General features: G+C 39.3%; 1 protein-coding gene across 1 annotated transcript; it reads right to left on the bottom strand.

The window, feature by feature from the left end:
* Nucleotides 1-6,462: 6,462 nt before the first annotated feature.
* On the bottom strand, nucleotides 6,463-17,589 carry LOC104390168 (transcription elongation factor B polypeptide 3-like). The gene is made up of 11 exons (XM_009999265.1): nucleotides 17,572-17,589; nucleotides 16,375-16,431; nucleotides 14,760-14,872; nucleotides 13,496-14,180; nucleotides 12,792-12,891; nucleotides 11,797-11,961; nucleotides 11,150-11,247; nucleotides 10,170-10,350; nucleotides 9,538-9,661; nucleotides 6,801-6,919; nucleotides 6,463-6,657 (listed from the first exon to the last, which is right to left on the bottom strand). The coding sequence occupies exons 1-11, from the start codon at nucleotides 17,587-17,589 to the stop codon at nucleotides 6,596-6,598; spliced, it is 1,722 nt and encodes a 573-aa protein (XP_009997567.1). The 3' UTR covers nucleotides 6,463-6,595.
* Nucleotides 17,590-19,841: the final 2,252 nt, after the last annotated feature.

Below are 19,841 nucleotides of genomic sequence, written 5' to 3'. Positions count from 1 at the left end.
TTGTCTGGTGAAAGAAATTTATGGCCCTCAGGGACAAGGGAGCAGAACAGAGCTGGCAGACTTTAAGGATGCTTTCCATAGAGCATAAGAGAGCTCCATCCCCAGGTGTAGGAAATCAGGCAAGGAAGGCAAGAGACCAGCATGGGTGAGTCAAGACCTGCTGCTCCAACGAGAAGGCAAGATGGAATGACACAGGCAATGGAAGGGGGACAGGTATCCTGGGAAGGGTATAGGGATATTGCCTGGTTGTGTAGGAAGGCCATGTTGGCTGGATGGTTGCTTCCAGAGGATCAATGGTTCAATGTCCAGGTGGAAAATGGAGACAAGTAATGTCCCTCAGGGGTCTGTACTGGGACCAATGTGGTTTAATATCTTCATTAATGATATTGACAATGGCATTGAGAGCACCCTCAGCAAGTTTGAGATGAAGCTGGGTGGTGTGGTTGATATGCCAGAGGGGTGGGATGCCATCCAGAGGGACCGGGACAAGCTGGAGAAGTGGGCCCAGGTGAACCTTATGAAGCAGAACAAGGCCAAGTGCAGGATCCAGGGCACCCAGAGATATCAATGCAGGCTGAGGGAAGATGTGCTAGAGAGCAGCCCTGTGGAAAAAGACCAAACCATGACAGCACTACTGGGTCAAAAACTGGACATGAGCCACCAATGTGCAACTGCAGCCCAGAAGGCCAGCTGCCTCCTGGGCTACATCTAAAGTGCAGCCAGCAGATGGAAAGAGGGGATTCTTCCCCTCTACCCTGCCCTGGTAAAACCTCACCTGGAGTATTGTGTCCAGCTCTGGAGCCTCCAACACTAGAAGGATGTGGACCTGCTGGAGCATGTCCAGAGGAGGGCAATGAAAATGATCAGAGGGCTGGAGCACCTCTCATATGAAGACAGGCTGAGGGAGTTAGGGTTGTTCAGCCTGAAGAAGAGAAGGCTCCAGGGGGACCTTACAGCAACATTCCAATACCTGAAAGCAGCCCATAAGAAGGCTGGGGAAGAGCTGTTCACTAGGGCATGTAATGACAGGACCAGGGGTAATGGTTTCAAGCTAGAGAAGAGTAGATTTAGTTTGGACATTAGGAAAAAGTTCTTTAATATGAGGGTGGTGAATCACTGGAACAGGTTGCCTAGAGCAGTGGTGGGGCCTCATCCCTGGAGACATTCAAGGTCAGGCTTAATGGGGCTCTGAGCAATCTGCTCTAGTGTAAGATGTCCCTGCTTATTGTAGGGGGGTTGGACTAGGTAATCTTTAGAGGTCCCTTCCAACCCAAGACATTCTATGATTCTATGAAATACAGGGAAAAAAGTGGCAGGAAGACAGAAGTGTCAACTTTTTCCCCTCAGAGAGGTCACCATCTGGAAAAGAGGGTATATTACTTCCTTTCACTCAGGTCTCAGCAGCTTTCTTCCCTCTCAAAGGTCAGAAAGTTGCCTCTTCAATCTTCTAGAGGCAAGCAGCAGCTCGCTTCTCTTCGGTTTTGCCTGAGCAGCTTGTTTTCTTGCTTGTGCAGGCTTCAGCAAGCAGTATCCCTTCTTCCACAGCCTCAGCAATTCCATTAATATTAAAGGATAGGGCATGGAGAGCGGTAAAGAGCTTTGTCTACTGCTTGGATACCCACTTACAGTTCTGTAGAACTACGTAAGATTTCCCAGAGCTGTTCAGCCCTCTCCCTGAGCAAGTGCCATTTTTAGGTCTGTCACCAGTGATAAGCAACAACTTCTCTGTAAACAGAGTTGACAAAACATACGCTGCTGAAGGCTTCCACCAGCACTTCCCACACTAAGCACACCATTTAGGGCTTAAGCTACAAAGATGATACTCGTGACTTTGCAGTTTCACATTTAAAGTAAGGATTTTAAAGCTTTGCAATTTGAGGGAAAAAAAAAAAAGAACAGAAAACCCCCAACCTTCTGCTTTATCTTGACCTGAATAGTTTCTTCTTCTGAACCTGAAAGACACTTTTATTCTAAAAGTAGATTTCTATGCCAAAATATTTTTCAAACTTCCTTAATATTTGATCTTCCATTTCTGAAAGACTAAGACAGCCCCATCATGTATTTAATTCTACAACCCTTGCAATTTCAAGGTTTTTTTTTTAGTATAACTTTTTTCAAGGGCCACATCAGTAAGGAAGGTGAGGAGGTTTAAATGCAGATGACTGCTGGACCTCAGATTCCAGGATGCTGCATCTTGGAGAACACAGCTTCTCATCTTTATGGTTCTAGACCATGAGGGACTTGGACTTTATATGTCCATCTGAAGAAATAGTCTTCTCAGGACTCCTGGCATTAGTACATTCCTTCACACATTTAGAAATGCTTATTTTTAATATGCTTTTTTGTTGTTTTGGATCCCAGCTCTCCACAAATTTCTTTTCTGAAAAGCCTGCAATTTTGTTTCTAAAATATGTGTAGCCACAGAGGCCCCCTTTTTCCTCAGATTAAGGTTGAAGTTTTAAAAACAGTGCAAGACATGCAACCAAAGGAAATGACTATGCCACAGAATAAAATGTAGTTCAGCTTTATGAAGCTGAGAGAAAGAAGATCCAATAGTTGCATAAGGATGCAGCTTGCCAGTGTGCAAAGCAGAATTTAAAAAACTAAAATGTTTACTACAAATAAAAGAATCTAACAACCCTCACTGATTGTTTTGGGGTTTGTTGGGTCGTGTTTTGGTTGGTTGGTTTTTATCCCTGCCCAAAAGCACTATATCTAGGAATGTCTTCTTCCTTATCAATCCATCAACATTGTTCACCACACTAAATCCCAGCACAGATTTTTTTTCCTGAGCTTCCAGATGGCAAGTCTGGGATTCATACTGTGAGGGGTGTGCTCCCTCTGCTGATACTGTCCTGTGACTACCAGAAATCCTTAGAAATCCCCAAGTACTAGACAGCCAACAGCACCATGCTGTAATATCCCCCCTGCTGACAGGGATCCCAGTTGTGCCTTGCTTTGGCAGCAGCTCAAATACTGATCCTTGGAACAGCAACAATTGACAACAGTATGCACAGAGCAGTTCACTGAGGTCTCCAAATTCTTCCAGAAGGATCACATCAAACCCTAAGCCTCTTCCTGGCTTTGGCCCAGGACTTAACCTAGCATTTGAATGCCTCCATGGTGCCCAAGAAGAGCTTATCTCCAGGAACTTCACATACCTTCTAAACATGGTCTCATAAGAAAGAATGCTTCACCTCAAAGCTGTGTTTTCTCCTCCTGCCACAAGGACTGTTTAAGTGACAAGATCAAACATCCTTTTAAAGTGGAATTGCAGCCAGGCCAAGCTTTCGTCTTGGGCTCAACCACTAACAGGATGAAAAACATTCCTGAATGTCATGAAACAAACATTGGCAGGAAGTGGAAAGTGGTTTCTATGCATGAAATGGACAGTTCAAGAAAACACAGATTCTCCAATTGTGGTCTTTTTCACAACAGCAGGATTTTACTTTTGTGACCATATTTTTCTCCCATTACTTAATTTTCAAGAAACTAATATGGAGCTTGCTCATCACCTGGAGAGAAAAGCACTGTGCTGCTGAGATGAAGGGTTCCAGAGATACTGAAGGAAGACTAGGAGCTGCCACGTTTCTAAAGAAACAAAGGCCATCATGCAGTCATGAATTTTAGTCTTTTTGTGAAAATAGCCACTTAGCTGAAGAGGACCACAGGTCTCCTCCTCCAAGCTGCCCTGAGTCAAGCTCAGGTCTCTGCCAGGGGCCTCAAAGCCAGTCAGCTACAAAACAGAAGAGTTCAAACAGCAGGAGGATACAGGATTTATCATAGACACAAGCCTGGGAAGTATGTAACAAAACCAACCAAAAGTCTTTACACCAGAAGGAAAGTGAGCTGCCTCAGGTCAGTATACTCCAGTACCATGCATTGTTAGGTATGTCAGATGCCAAGAAAACACAGACCCAGCAAGAACTCCTCATTAATGGAATAACTGCATACTGTGATGGAAGGCAGGAGACCACAGAAGAATTTACATTAGTGTTCTAGTTCAGATTAAAAAGCTATTGAATACAGCTTTTGAACACAGCTTTGAATTTACCTCTGCATTTGCTTTGAATCATGTCATGAAGCAGTGTCAAACCACAAAAACAGGATTTCTCAAAAATTTACTTGGAGATGCATTCCCAGATCACCCCACCATACTGCAGCTTCAGTTGGGCATTTAGCCCATAGGACAGACACAGCACATCTGAAGTGAAAGAAAAAAACTAGCCTTAAATTTGTGTAGGACCAACTATTCTACAGGAAAGAGATTTGCTTGTCTACAGTATTTTCTAATGTAGAAGTTGTCAGGAAAACAATCTGATCCCATGGGTAGCCTCTGCACATCTCTGACCAGTGGTACATCTATAGCCTTTGAAGTGAGAGAAAGCCAGAAGAGGAAATGAAAGTCACTTAATCTTGAAGCCAAATTTGCCCTCCCCTCAACTCTGCCATCAGTGTCAAGGAGAGGAAAAGAGTTTCCCTACTTCAATTAAAAATGCCAGTCTACTAGTTAAATCAACAATTCAGTCTCCCAAGGGGACACTCCTGTCATCTATAGGTGCTCTGAATGGTTAGAACTGTGCTCTGTAATGCTAGAGTCCAGCAGAAGGCTTAGTTATGGTTTTGTCTTTTCCTACATAAAAGGATACTAACAACTACAGTAAGTGGAAGTGATCTAGCAAACCAGAATTCTTGAACAATGCACACTACACTTAATACAAGCCTCCAGCTGAATTAATCTTCCATCATGAACTGATGAGTGGTTAGCAACTGCACAATGACCAGAGCTGTTTCAGGGACAAGGGGTGGCACAGTGGCCATTCAGCCAGGTTCCAACCCTGAATAGCTCCTCCCAGAAGCTTTCTTTACAGATGTGTATGACAGACACTGCACTGCTTCTCTTACTCAATGCTTGCAGAGAAAGCTCCCTACAGAGTTTCCAGGTCAACACATCTGGTTTCATCTCTTATTCTTTTTAGCACAACTATAACATATGGAGAAAACACACACAGTAGCACACCTGCTGACTTAAAATCCATCAATAAATAGAGCATTTGCACAAGCTGTTATGTGGGAGTGATTATGATACCTGACTGTTAAAGGCATTTTTAGTAGCAGTGTTTTTGTAATCTACCTGAAAATGTATAGGATGGTGAAGAAATTCACACATTAAGGCATCTTAAGTAGGAGAAAACAACTGGTTTCATTATGACATTACCCTTACACCCTGTGCTTCAGGAGGAGTTCTAAGATGACAAATCCTACAGAAGTACAAAGGAATAAACGAGACCTACTTGCAGCTACTGAGTGCAGTCAATAGAAAAAGTTCCTCCATTTGTAAGCCATGCTTTCAAGGTCAAGTCAGACTTACAATTCATGCCAGTGAACTCATTTAGATGAATTAAGTATGAAGAAGTATCTCAGTTCTAAAAGCAAACCCATTCATAGACCAACCCCAGACTGCAGAAAGCCCCCCACCCTCTGAAGGGGCAGCTATGCACTACCAAATAGCTTTTTCACTTTGAACACAGATGGCCCATACTCAAGGTTCTGAGCTAGGCTTTTCCATGACAGGCTGAGAGCAGCAGACCAAAGTATAGCACAAGTTTTCCTCTCATCTCCAGGCCTAAACGGATTATCCTGCATGAGTTCTACAAGATGAACATAGCATTCAATTGATTACATTCTTGGTTTCCCTCCCTTCTGCCTGTTCCCAAAACATCACCTCCCTCACAAGGACTTAATGTCTTTAGACAGTATCACAAAATTACAGGTCTAGTTTTAATTATTATACCAAAAATATCTCAACTAGACAGAGCTCCTGAGTAATACATTCTTTTTCACTAACTCACTGTCATGGCCTGCTCTGTTTACCCTGGCAGTATATAAAAGCTGCTTTAAAAAAAGTATTAAATTTAAACATTGTCTTCTCCTACCTTCCCTTTAAAGGCTCATTCCCTAAGTCAAGTAGAAGTGGTAAAAAGCATATGGTGTCCTGAGTCAGGATTTTTCACAGCCCACTTCCAGCAGGTCAGAAGTGGAGCTCCAGGACTTCTTATAAACAGGATTCTGTTTTCAGAAGAGGAAAAACAAAAATCCAACCAAATAATGTTTCCACCAAAAGAAAAAAGGTAGAAGTCTCCCTACTTTAGTGAAACAAACACACAAAGTACCAAAGTATTTGTGCAAGAGACACCAAGACCTTTTTGCAATTGTAGTTACGCCTTGTGGCAATTTCTACAAGATGACTTTACCCTTGACAAAATATACCCACATCTTCAGTGATTCCATAAAAAGTTCATGCAAATGCATATAAAAACTGATAAAGATGGCTTCTATAAAAGTCCATATAAACTGATATGTCACTAGTGTGTGCTGACCTTATTTCAATTCAGTTTTCCTCATTCATAAATAAGAAAGCAGCAGTATGAAATAACTTCAGTGTTTCCATTTTTATTGGAAATCATTTGCCCCTGCAATGTTTCATATTTTTTTTAACTAAGGCAAACTGAAAAGTGTTTACGTTAACATTACTTTCATTAGCTAGAGCACAATATACAAACAGTCACATAAGCTTCAAAGATGCAGCATCATTTTATCGCCGTCCAGCTCTACTCTTCAAGGCTTTCAAAGTCTTCTTCATGATTGGTGCAACTTCTTCAATAAACAAACAAACAAAAGAGACCAGTTAGGATTACAGCTGTGAGTGCCTTAAAATGGTACTAGCATAATATTAAGCATGTATTTATAGACAGCAAGTTAAAGCAATTATATTTACAATCTTAGGCAAGTCCATTTACTTTTGAGAGGCTTCTTCCCATCTTGAGTCATTGTGCTTGAGCTAGAGCTTCCACTGTTGCTAGCAGGGATCAGATCTGATGATGTGTTATTTCTGTCTCTGCTTCCTGGAACCCTTGTTCTTTTGAAACAAGGAAATAAGACAAAATGTTATCATTTGATACCAAATATATTAAACAGCTATTTGCTCTGACTCAATTTGGAAAAAACCTCACAATCACAAACATTTAAGACTTCTTATCTATTTAAAAATAGTATAATTCAGGTTAGAAGGGATCTCAGATGGTCATTTATTCAATTTTCATTATGGCACAAATTCTCCATTGGCTAGGTTTGAGGTAACTTATTTGTCTTTAGAATTAAACTATCAGAAATTGTGACAGATTAAAATGCTTAGCATAATATTCTGATTCACCATACCTTGTGCTCTAGTTTGCTTTTTGTCTTTATTATCCTCTCTGAACACAGTTAAGCTACTAACTAGCTCTAACAGAAAATGAGGATAAATTTACACAAGCTCTTTTTTTTCTTAAGCAGAAATGTCTAGCAAAAGGCACAAGAACCAACCTAAATATTAGGTTGGAATCCTCAACAGGAGAAGGACTGAGGCAGAGTTAATGCCTACTGCTAAAGACAGTTAAAACAACACAACATTAAAGTGTCAGCATGATGTCACCAATCTGGGCAGCCTTGCATACCTCAGAGACAGTCTGACTTCTGCTGCCAGCTATCATATACTTCTCCATACTGATCTGCAAACAGCAGCCTGCTAGAGATCTGCATTTCTGTCACAGGACCTTTTTAGCTCCTGGAAGACCGGCTTTTTAAGCAAAGATTTCAGCTGTACAATTTCTGGAACTTGCAAAACCAACAGGTTTTCAGAGGACATGGTCAAAGTAATTAAGTTAAACTCATCATGCCTAAGCAAAATCTTGTTTCTCAACAAGACAAAGCAATGACTCTCTTACAGCTTCTTTCAGACAACAGCAGTTCTTCCTAATTTATCATGCCTGGAAAAAACCACAAAACTACACACAGGGCTTTGAGCTCATCATTCAGTTACTAGTCCAGAGATTGCTGAAGCAGAAAGGACATTTACACTTGAAGCACCTAAATTGGAAGGCCAGTCTGTCACAACACAGATACAACTTCCAACAGGGCAATGGAAAAGAAAAGACTAAATCAAAGTGCCTTAAGCTTGGTGAGGGACTTTCTTTATTGAAAACAGCAACAGTATGGAAAGGACCTTCCTCATTTCATCAGCTGAAGGTGCAGCTATAAAAACCTCATATCTGGTGTAAAAGCTGATTTTAAGACATTACTACATCCACACTGTCATTCCTTCCCCACACCACCACCAACTTGAGCAGTAAGTCAAGACTGCTTGACTAAGTAAAGCTCCTGAAATTCACGGAAAACACTTTCCCATAGTTTTATAGGTGTTCTTTTCCACTTCAATAAACCCAGGTCAATTCAGTTACCTAATTCACATGCGTAAAACTGAACAATTACTCAGCACAAGTGCAGGCACTCCAACATCATAACAGAAGCAAATTTAAATCACTCTCCTGATATGTTCAGCTATACTGTCTGACTTGTGTCACATTTGCAACAGCCTAAGTTTTATTCTCCTTGTTTCCTGCTATCACTTATCCACTCACATATTTGTCAACCTGCATAACTGTTCTCTAACTCAGACTAATGAAAAGTGTTCCACCTGCCACTCCCCCAAAGGGATTATTTTGAGAGAGCTAGCTGAAGAGCAGTTATGCCAACATGGGAACAGCCACAGGCGATGGGGCCAAGGTAATGCTCACCAACAGCCACAGTAGAGTGAGTGACCACAGAGTAAGATACCTACATGTAGACAGTATGAATACTCTCCACAGCTTTTATGGTCCAACTGCTGGCATATGGACTCACCAACTGAATCAAAATGCTGATTTTTCTTTCAGACAAGAACAGATATTCTAACAGTAAAACCCAGCTGTCTGTCCACATAGTTGAGAGGGGAAGAAGAGATAGAAGCTGGTGCTATAGCCTGTTTATCTTTCCATTGCAGCCATCCTCTTGAATACAAGAGAGTTCATTAGGCTGGCAGGAACAGTAGCACAAACATCACATCTCAGCTTTGGCTCTCATGGATGTTGAACTACTCTGAACTAAGATGTCACAAAAAAAAAAAAAATGGCTTTTTGCTGTACATAGGAAACATTTCTGGAATCCCAGAATTTTCTGTTTCTTCAGTGATTAGTGTTGGCTACTGCTACAGACTGACTCCAGACACTCCTTTAAGCTGCCAAAGCAGAAATCCAACATCAAGAGCATTAAAAGTTGCTGAGATTCACTCTGGTCAGCTATATTACTCCAGATAGCTGACTGGGATTTCAGGAAAGCAGGAGAAAATGTGAGGCTAGTAGGCAGGTTTATAAACACGAAACATCAACACTGAGATCTCCCCAGGATGTCAAGCAGCATTAGTGTAATCTGGAGAAAAACATCATCCACTCACTTTCTAGCTGGGAGGGTGCATTCAACACTGGCATTTGGGAGAAATGTGCAAAGGATACATGGGCAAGGAGCATGCCAGACTTAAAAGGCACATTAGCTGCTAGCCACTAGCTGCTTAAAAAAGGGAAAGTAAATAGATTTATAACTTCAAAAACTGTTTTGCCAGGAAGCTTTTGTACTGACAAAGACCTCTAAACTCAAATCAAAAGCATGGTACAGAACACTTACTTGCACTTCTCTGTGGGATGAAGCTGAGTGACAGGTCCTGCTGTCCCATGGATTTCTTGCTGTCGGCGAACGTTCCTGGGTGTTTTTGTTGCACTGGTAACGTAAGTCATTTTTACTTGCCTGCCTAATACAGAAGCAGGGAGCAGAAGATAAGTGACTTTTTGGCCCTTTATGATAAAAATTCAGTTGATAACATGGTTGCGTGGCAATTTCCTGGGTTAAATTGGGAAAAAAATAATTCAGAACAGCACAATCTGGTACCCAATTAGTTAGTAACCGAGCCATGCCAAAGCACATCTACTGCATACAGTACCCTTTCTTATTAACTTTGGTATTTGTAATTACATTTGTACTTTGTAGTGTTGCTTAGAATTCTCAGCCTAACCAGTGAGGTAAGATTTGTCCACTGTGTGCTGCAAGTATTATGCATTAATTTCCAGTATTAATGTAGGTATTTAATCTTTTTATCATCTTTTTAAATTTAACAGAACAGTGTTCTCTCTTGATGACTTCTCCTAGAGGTACAGCATTAGTACTCAGGGCAAACATATCACTAAACCCTACATATTAAGTGTCAAGAATAGCAGAAGAGACCGAGTTTTGTAAGTGGAAAAGCTAACCACAGATTTTACCTTTTGGTTTCTCAGACTGAGCTGAAAGGATATTTTTTGTAAGCACCTTCAGTTTTTCTTCTCTCTGATTAAACAGCCTCAAGTACATTTCACGCCAAGACTCATACTCTGGGAGGATCTCATTTTTAAAATCTCTCTGGCAGTGTTTCTTCCACAAGTGGTCAGACTCTTCTGTAAATGCCTAATTTGAACATGAGATATCTTAAATTAAGAATTTTAAAATAACATTTTCAGGAGCACCTGAGCCATTGACAAAGACCAATTCCCTAGCAGAAAAAAAGTGCAGAACAAATCCCACCACACAAGGTGTCACAGGTATCCCCGAGATGGAGCATGGCAAAACCATACAGAGATACTGACTTCAGTCTAGTGATTACATAGCTTCAAGTAGCAGAGCTCTATAGTTAATAAGCCATGCTTACAGGCTAGACTTGTGTTTCCAGTATAGGCTCAGTCTCTCAACTTTAGACCTGCAGAGAAATGGCCAATTTGCTACACACTGCGAACCTTGATGTCCATATGCATCATGGAGCTGGAGTCTTAACAGTGTAGATAAATCTACCACACACATGGAACCCAGATACTTCCCAACTGGTATGCTTTGCAGCCTTAACAGTTTGTAACTTGAAAACAGTTGGTTCTGTTATGACTTTCCCAACTATTTTGGTGGTAAATACTGTGGTCTTTTTTTACAAATACAAATACCTTTCTAGCCATACTGGCTTTCACATATTCATCAGTAATAATTCTCCCAAATGCTTTAAACCCTGAAACTTTGAGAAAAGGAGGCTTGATAATGACAGCTGAATCCAAGATAGTAAGCATGCAAACAGAAAACCAGTGTAACCCATGAAGAATCAAAAGGGTGATTTTGTTAGGTGATTGGTAAGAGAGTCACCTATCAAAATGAGAGCAAGAAAGGCAGAAACAGATGCCTCATGTCCTCCATGCTTCCCTGAATTTAACAAGGCAGAATTTACCGGATTACATTCCTCTATTCGAAACAATTGCTCTGGTGTGCAACGTGTTAGCACAGGTTCAAGAATTTCAAAGGGCACACCTCCTACTTCACGTAGCACTACAAAAAGAGGACAACACTTTCAGGATCTCATTTATTTTACTCAGTGGGTAACACCACTCAAGCAGTTTAAAAATAAAAACACAAATTAATTTTAGCAAGCACTAACAGAACACATGTTGTGAAGTTAGGCTATGAAAATATTTATAAAACAGCATTTCCATGCTGACTGGCAGTTATGTTTGAGGACAGAGAAAGAGTCTTTGAAGAGCTATTGCCCCATCTTTACCAACATGCATCACTCCCCTCTCTGCCTAAGCAAGGGAATAAACTATTTCTTGATCACTCATTCTAATTTATGCAAACAAACATCTTGGTAGGGGGAAAAAAAGAAATCAGGCTTTTTGGATTATGATTTATAGGACATTATATTTTACAGTAATAAAGGTAAGCTTTCAAAACTACATTTCAGCACAGCCATGAATCCATTTTTAAGTGCTTTTCAACCTTTTCACTATTTGTAGGGACAGACAATATATTTTAGTAGGCCAGTTGTTGTCATGGAGAAAAAAATAAATCTGATACACTGCTCCAAGTCTAAGTACTCACAATCAATATTATTTTGAAGCACACGGATGCACAGTTCATACAGTGTAAGCATCTTTGAAAGACAGACTGTTTTAGAGCCAGAGTAAACTTGCATTTTAGAGTTCAGTCTCCGTCCTGTGAATTGAACCACCTCATTGACTTGCTGGGACACTGCTACAACAGGTGCTGGCAAAGCTGCAAACAAAGCATCAGGCAGGGTTTCCTTCACCTCCTGATATTTTCAAATGCTTTAAACATTCAGCTTTGAAAGAAGTATAACTGGTGAGACAGACATATATTTATTTTTCTTGAAATAGAAAAACACTGCATTACAGCTTGGACTCCTTACATGTACTGTGTGTTACCAAAGTCCACTCATCATCATTAACATCAAGACGGCACATAATTTGCAAGTGAGCTGCACCACCTCAAACCAGCCCTACATTATTTAGCTAAGGTCTACATGAGCTGTGTCCACATCTAGATTATTGTTACCAGTCTACAGCACATTATTTATCTTTCCAAGTTATCCTAGAGAAGCCAGAAGCTGCAAGAACAGTGATGTTTCTAGACCAGAGTGACATGAAACCACTGAAACCTCACAAAAGCTTCTAGAGGCACCTACTTCTAAAGATACTAACAAGTTCCTATGCTGAAGCTAGACCTAGTTTTTCCTATATTTTTTAAATTCAACTATTTCTACTGACACTTTGCCTGTTGTAAGGTATAGACAGGAGTAAATACAAATGGAGCTGGTAGAATTAGCACCTGATCTATGTCTTCTCAACATCTGTGGCAACCTTCTGTATTTCTTTTTTCAGCAAGCCAGAAGAGGAAAGCCTTTATAACTCCCTTCAGCTTTAACATGAAATCAGATGAGAAAGTGAAGGTGAGGCATTTCTTGCCATGGATAGATGAGTAAATATAGTTTATTAGAAAAGAGGATAAAGAAATCTCTATGTAGAGCTGTAGAAACATGCACTATTTCACATTTATCAGCCTTTCATACTACTTACCTTTAAAGTCTGCAGCATATGGGGGAGATGAGATTGAGATGCCTGTTAGAAATTTAGGCAGTGGAGTATTAAGAAGATCTTGGAGGGATGCCATCTTGGTCTGCACACAGTCAAGGAAACATTGTTTCAATGTTACAAATTTGGGATTACTGAGGCTTAAAATACACTACAGGGAAAAAATCCCTTAACCAAATACCAAAGTTAACTAGGATAACTAGAATTATTGCTTTCCTGCATTGAAATTCACTCACTATTACTTTTCAGCATACTCTTCATAGTCTAGTTTCCAAGACTATAACACAAAGAAACTAAGTGGGATATCTGCAATCAGTGCACTAATAAAGAACCGCAGCACCTGACAAAATGACTGTGCTATACACAGAGAGCTGCTACAGTCATAAATCAGGCCGGTCAAGAATGGAAGAAAGGGACACCCTTTCAAAGGTAAATACCTTTACTTTGTGGGCAAAAAGCAGATTAACTGATATGGATTAAAGACTATTGCCATATTGGAAATCATCCCAAGAATACAAGTAGATGCCCCAATTATTGCAGTTATTGGCAATTATAATGCAGCTGATGTGCTGGTGCCATGCAATCTGTTGCTTAAAATAAACACAGCTGAATTTCACTGAAAGTAAGAGTCCAAAGCTCCTATTCATCTGCAGTGTATATGCTATAATTACAACCCTGCAGTGGTTTACCTTTTTGTTGGGAGTTTCCAACTGATCACATCTATTTACATCTTTCTCTCCCTCTTTTGCATGAGAAGTCTTGTGTGGCAATGAGCTGCTCTTTTCACTGCACTTCTTTGGCTGTGCACCTGTAGAACAAGCCTTCCTCTTTCTTTTCTTGCTAATCTGATCATAATTAAGGTAAGATTCAAAAGACATAGTAGGGGGCTCGAATTCCTCCTCACTAGATATTTCAGCTGTTCTTTTTACGACAAGTTTTTGTTTTGGTTTCTTTGCATGCCTAAGATTTCCCTGTTTGGAACCATCCTTACTAGGCTTTTTTTTCAGGGGTGATAGTTCTTTATTGGCTACAGAGGAACACTGCTTTTCTGAAGCTTTCTTGCTGTCTCTGGGGGTTGTCTCTTTGCAGTCACTTTCTTTAGCTTGAGGGTTGGTACCCTGGGAAGCATGCTTAGAACTGCTGCTACATTCTTTATTATCACATTCTTTTTGAGACTCAGAATCTCTACTTTGGTGGGTTTTTTCACTACAAGTACGCTTCTTATTTAACTTGTCAGAAACAGGAGTGCTCTTGGAACTTCTGGAGGCCAGTACAGATGCTTTGGAATTCTCTGAAGGCTTAATCTCCTTGGGGATTGAAGATCTTGTCTCAGCTTTTTCTTTTTCAATATTTTGTTTTCTTCCTCTGTGATTACTGTAACATCAAAAAAAAATAAATCTCATCCCACACCATATCCCATGCTAAATTCTTGAGCAATCTTTTTTACCTCTATTAGTAAAACTATAAGCATTAAAAATCACACCATGTGTTATCATTTTACAAAACCCAGAAGTGTGCTCTGCTCTTATTTTTCCATTATCAGTACAGAATCCCAGAGAAGCAGCTCTTTGGTTCAACATCACTAAATACTGCAACAAGACTTGACAGGAAGGTAAGTGGGAGTAGGGCCATAACCATCAATAGGAAAACATGCCTAACTACATGTTTTTAATGTGTTGGATACCACTTTTTTTACACAAATTTCCCTGCTTTATAACACAGACATGGTACTTGAAGTAACTAGGAGACACAATTTACAACATGCATTGTAGGTAATACAGATTACAACAGGCCAGCCTGTTATGCTTTTTTTTTATTTCTTCCATGAAACTTCTGCATTTGTCCTAACAATTATTTGTCATGCCAAACACCTTCCTAAGCTTTCCAGGTTGTATTTTATTAAGTTAGTTTACAGTATAATTAAGTGGGTTTTTTAAGTTAGTTCATACTTACCTTTTATTTTCTGGAGTAATAAGTTTCTTCCACTGTTTTACCAGGGTTTTAGCTATCTTGCCAGCAGTGGCATGTTTCCTAAAACTGTTGACTGTTTTGCCTATGCCAGTTTCCTGTTGAAGACAATGTAAGAAAGATGGGCAGAATAACTCATAACTAACAGTCCAAATAAAACCTTCTCTAAAATTGCTGCAAACAGAATTAGCCTAGTAGTCCAAGAAGTCTTATGGCAGCTAAAGAAATAAATGCACTCTTTACACTGCAAATAGAACTGAAGGAAAGGTAGGTATTTATAATCAAATACAGGGGGAAAAAATGCAGTCTTAATTCATAAAACTATGAGAAATAATTTTCCTCCATTAAATGTATGTATTTTAGGAATTTCAATAGGTTCAAATGCTTATACCCACAAAATGCATACTGCAAATTTCCCTTTAGGCTTGTGCAGGTACATTTCAGCATGTAGAGAACCCATATGATAGATGTATTGTAATCTAAAATGCATCTCAACAAGGAGTAGTATGAGGTAGAGGGGTCAGAGGAACAGAGTTCATATGACTCAGACTCAGTTTCAGCCACGGGAAGAAAATCAAACAAAAAACCAAACCATCTTGACATTTAAAACCTGGCATTTTCTGGTTTCCCCCAGGAAATTATTTTCAAATACATTTGTGCCTTCAAGTCTTGGTTTAGTGAGTGTTATGTTGTTTAAGCAGAACTATCTTGCAGACTCAGAATGTATATAGAACCACTGTTTTTTGTGTTTTGTTTTTTTTTTAATCTTATATTATCACTAAGCATCTCTGATTTATGAACTATCACATTTCAGAGGCATACAAAACCTGGAATTCACCTCTTAATGCTCTGGCTAACTAGTGAAATGATAGTCCTAAGTTTGAGTAAAAGCTATACATGTGTCACTGACTTAGACAGGACTTCCTTAAATTTAATTAAAGGATATTTAGCTTCTACATAATTCTATACCTGCTGCTTTGATATGTCAGTGTATTGCAAATACGTGCAAGAAAAATGGTGGGATTATTTCCTAAAGCTATTTATGTTCTTCAAATGCATTACAAATATGTAGAGACCTCAGCTGTAAGACATCTCTTTCCTCTATTTGACTTGAAGGCTTCCATCAAAGCCTGTCACATTATAAAACATGCAAGTTTGCTGGGATCATTAATTGTTTGAAGAAGCCCTTTGTTACTGCAATAAGAGGTAATTCTTTTTTCCAATTAAAAAATACATAAATATTGCTGTATTCCAGTGGAAGTCTACCTGTGTTTAAGCCAGGCAAATGTCCTTTTGCCTGAATAGGCCAGGCAAATACCTTAATTAACATATTTTGCTCTTCAAAGAACTCTCTCACAAAAAAACACATTCCTCTTCTTCCCAAAATACAGACACACCACTCATGATAACCAGAAGCTTCGAACACCAGTGTAAGAATTTCTTATATTATAGTATGCAGCTTGGATAAGGATAAAAGTCACAAGTATCCTTACTCTATAACCTAAGATACCTGCTCTTTAAATGCATGAAACTAACCTTGAGTTGCTATTAAAAGACAAAAGATTCAGATAACTGACCTGGTGTATTATTGGTCACTTACCATTAGAACATCCAGCGATACGTCCAAATCCTGTAGTACCTTAAGCGTTTTTATAATCTGGAAGGAAATATAATATGTTTGTGTTTGTTTTGGTTTGTTTTTTTTTAAAATATTCATAAATTCTACTCTGCTTTTCTCATCCTCACTCATATTTAATCCAAAAATACTCAATAGTGTTAAGAAGAATAACCAGTTACTCCAGGAAGGTGTAAGCACTCCTTTATTGCACATCAGGGCTGTGCTTAAAGTCTGTGCTGTGAACCAGCACAGTTCTGCCAGCCCCCCCATTCCACTGGCACCAGAAAATCCAGGAGGTATGGATTTACTACCACAGAGATTGCATTAAAGATCAATAATACAGTAGTACAGGCTACATATATATCCCCACACTCCTCAGTGTGACCCTCACTTGTTACAGAGCCAACAGAAAAGCTGCATCATGCATAACCACCATGGAAAAAGCAGCAAGTCTCCCACCATGTCTCAGAGTCAGCATGACCACTCCATCAGCCCAGGCCAAGAAAGGACAATGGAGCTGGCAGAAGCCCAGTTTGTAAAATACAAAGTTTTGAAAACTTAACTGCAATTTGCACATGAACTAAAGGAGCTCAAGCTAGAATTTTGTTTCACTCTGACAAAGTGTATACCTGTTACAAAGCTCAACATATCCATCAAAGCAGGAAAGAATTTTTCAAATACAAAATGGTCATCTTCCTATGAAAAGTGTTTTAATAACACTGAAGTCTCGTTTATAACCAAAATATAAGTTTCTCCGGAAATATAAACAGTTTATTTCACAATGGATATGCAGCACCCCAGAGTCCCACAGCTGACCACAGAAAAGCAATTTGCCTTATCTTTCACAAGCTTCCATGAAGCTATGTTATATAGATGATAGAATTAACGTGCAACTGAACAAACAGCATTTCATAGGGCTTTCACAAAGCCTGGAGTACTTGTCAAGATTTTCAGATCATGGCCACCACTAAACGCGATGGCAGGAACCTGCAGGGATGCAAAACAGACTACCCAGAAACTTTTCAACCATAATATCAGCAATGTTAACTTAAATCACCGATTACAGTAGGTATTGTTTCTGAAATGGTGTCACAGGAGATGTAAGAGGTACTAAAATAAGTAAGTAGCAAACTTGAAAAAACAGTTTACAAATTGTACTGGGGGGATATTTTTCTTTACTGTTGTTCTAAGTATCATTGTTCCTCTAATGCACTAGTAATGAAATCCCACACTTGACAATGAATTTCATTGTGCGCAGTGGGCTTTACCTACATGTCTGGCATGCAGTTCTTCCTGTAAATCAACCCCACAATAGTGTTTCTGAGACATGAAGAAGTGCAGGAGAAGCTTCACAGCCTGGGACAACATGAGAAAAGCTGTAGTGGTAAGACACACACCTTGGACCAGAGGTAACAAATCAACTTTCTTCCAAAAATTTCAGCAAACTACAAAATTGCAGGATACCTATAAGAAAGCTTCCTGACCAGAATTTTGGAATAAGAACAAAAGTCACATGAAGCTCTGCTTACCTCCTGTTTAAGAGTAAGACACTCCTTGAGCCAGCAAGTTATGGAATATACACAATGAAGTTAAAAACAATTTTTCATCTAAGGAGAACTACTCTTTCTTCTGAGGAGAATACAAGCTTAACATTTAACTTTTTCCAGATGATTCACAGGTACAGGCTACATATTCATGAATGGAAGACTTAATAAATAAACTCATTAGGGAAAAATTGCATTGCAAAGGTGCTTAAGTAGAAAAAAACAAAATAAAACAATAGTTGCTGACGATATTAATCACAAGCATTAGAAACTATTAACAGTGTCAGGTTAATTTTAAATTTAAAAATATATCCCCATGCATTTAATTCATTTTACAATGAGAAAGAAAGTAACTAATTGCCAACAGCTTATACTGTGATATGTGGGATGACTAGATACTCAAGCAGTGAATCCCATAGGGATTGATGTTTCCATCAAGGTACAAAGAGAATGGCAGGGTTAGGTGTTTCTTCTTGACAGGTTTTGGACTAAGTTAATTCATAAAGCTGAGTTCATTTCAGAAGAACAGATTCAGGAAGCAGGCAATTACTATTCATCCAACTTCAAAACAACAGGCTAAAAATTACAGAAATACCTAGATGACAAGCATGTCCAAAAGCAGTCAACACATTTTAATGAAGGACAAAACTCCCTAAGTTTTCTAAGCCAAAGATCACATTGTTAGTTTTGCTTTCTTGATATGTATACTGCATTTGACAAAATAAGACAAACAAGAGCATTTAATTAGAAAGAAAATAGAAAACATTGATCAAACACAGAGAAGCCTTTTAGGAGAAGCTATCTTGATCTCTCCAAAGCAAGGAACAGCTCAGGCTGCAATGAGACTGGCAGCTACATACATTAGAGGACTACCAAAGGAGAGATAACACCACTTGCTTTGTACCTGGGTAATGTAAATAGCAGCCCCCAACCCACTGGTAGGAATCACCCATCTCTGAGCCCTTGGCCTTTAGAACAAAAAGCTTACTTACAGGCAGAACCAAGAAACAAGCAAATTCAATTTGTGGCAAACATCCTATTCACTAGAGGGTTCAGATTTCCCCAGCAAAGACTAGGAGTGGCTGTTAGCTTTCTAAAGCACAAATCCCAAGCTCCAAGATCAATCAGACTTCAGTGAAGGCCACAGAAATGTATACTGTGAAGCATAAGACACAGTAAAGCCTGTCACTGGAACTAAAGCTTGTTAGAAGCTCACAGAAAAACTCTATTGACTTTGAAAGAGACAGTAAATTTTATTTTAAAAATATGAAGAACAAAGCAAAACCAAAAACCACAACTGTTGGCCTAAAAAAATTCTCTAGTTTTGGTGTAGTCCTGTTTTCAGCTACCGAATCTAACCATCTCTTTCTGATAATAAAAGGAGGCTTCTTTCAAACTTCTTATACAACACAGAACTGTAAACACTAATCACTTTACCTTGGTTCTTTAGTTTCAGTACATTAAGCTAGACAGAGCTGTAGCCATTCTCTGACAGTCTTATTATCTTTCCAGTTTGGCAGTGTTGTTTTTAAAAACAGTCCCCAGAACAGAACATAATATTCCTGTAATTGTCCCTCTAATACCATATAGCAGTAATAACATAACCCTGCTAAGCTACCCAAAGATAGCATTTATTCCATAAGCCACTGCATTGTACTGCAATTTCATGCTCAACTGGTAATACATCAGAGCTCCAAATCATTTTCTGAGTCAATGCTTTCCAAAATACAGTCTCCTATACTGAGTGACCTATATTCACAGCCCCTAGCTGACTTTCCACTGAGCCATGTCAAATGTGTGTTTCTAAAATGAATGTAGCCGAGCTCATGATCAAAGACTCTAGAAGAGTCTATCTTCATTTTCCACAAATGAAGTAGAATTTTAGTATCTGCAGCATTTCCCTAC

Source organism: Chaetura pelagica, unplaced genomic scaffold (genome assembly GCF_000747805.2).
Source record: "Chaetura pelagica isolate M959 unplaced genomic scaffold, ChaPel_1.0 scaffold90, whole genome shotgun sequence".
Classification (NCBI taxonomy): domain Eukaryota; kingdom Metazoa; phylum Chordata; class Aves; order Apodiformes; family Apodidae; genus Chaetura; species Chaetura pelagica.
This window is presented reverse-complemented; position numbering and strand designations above follow the sequence as displayed.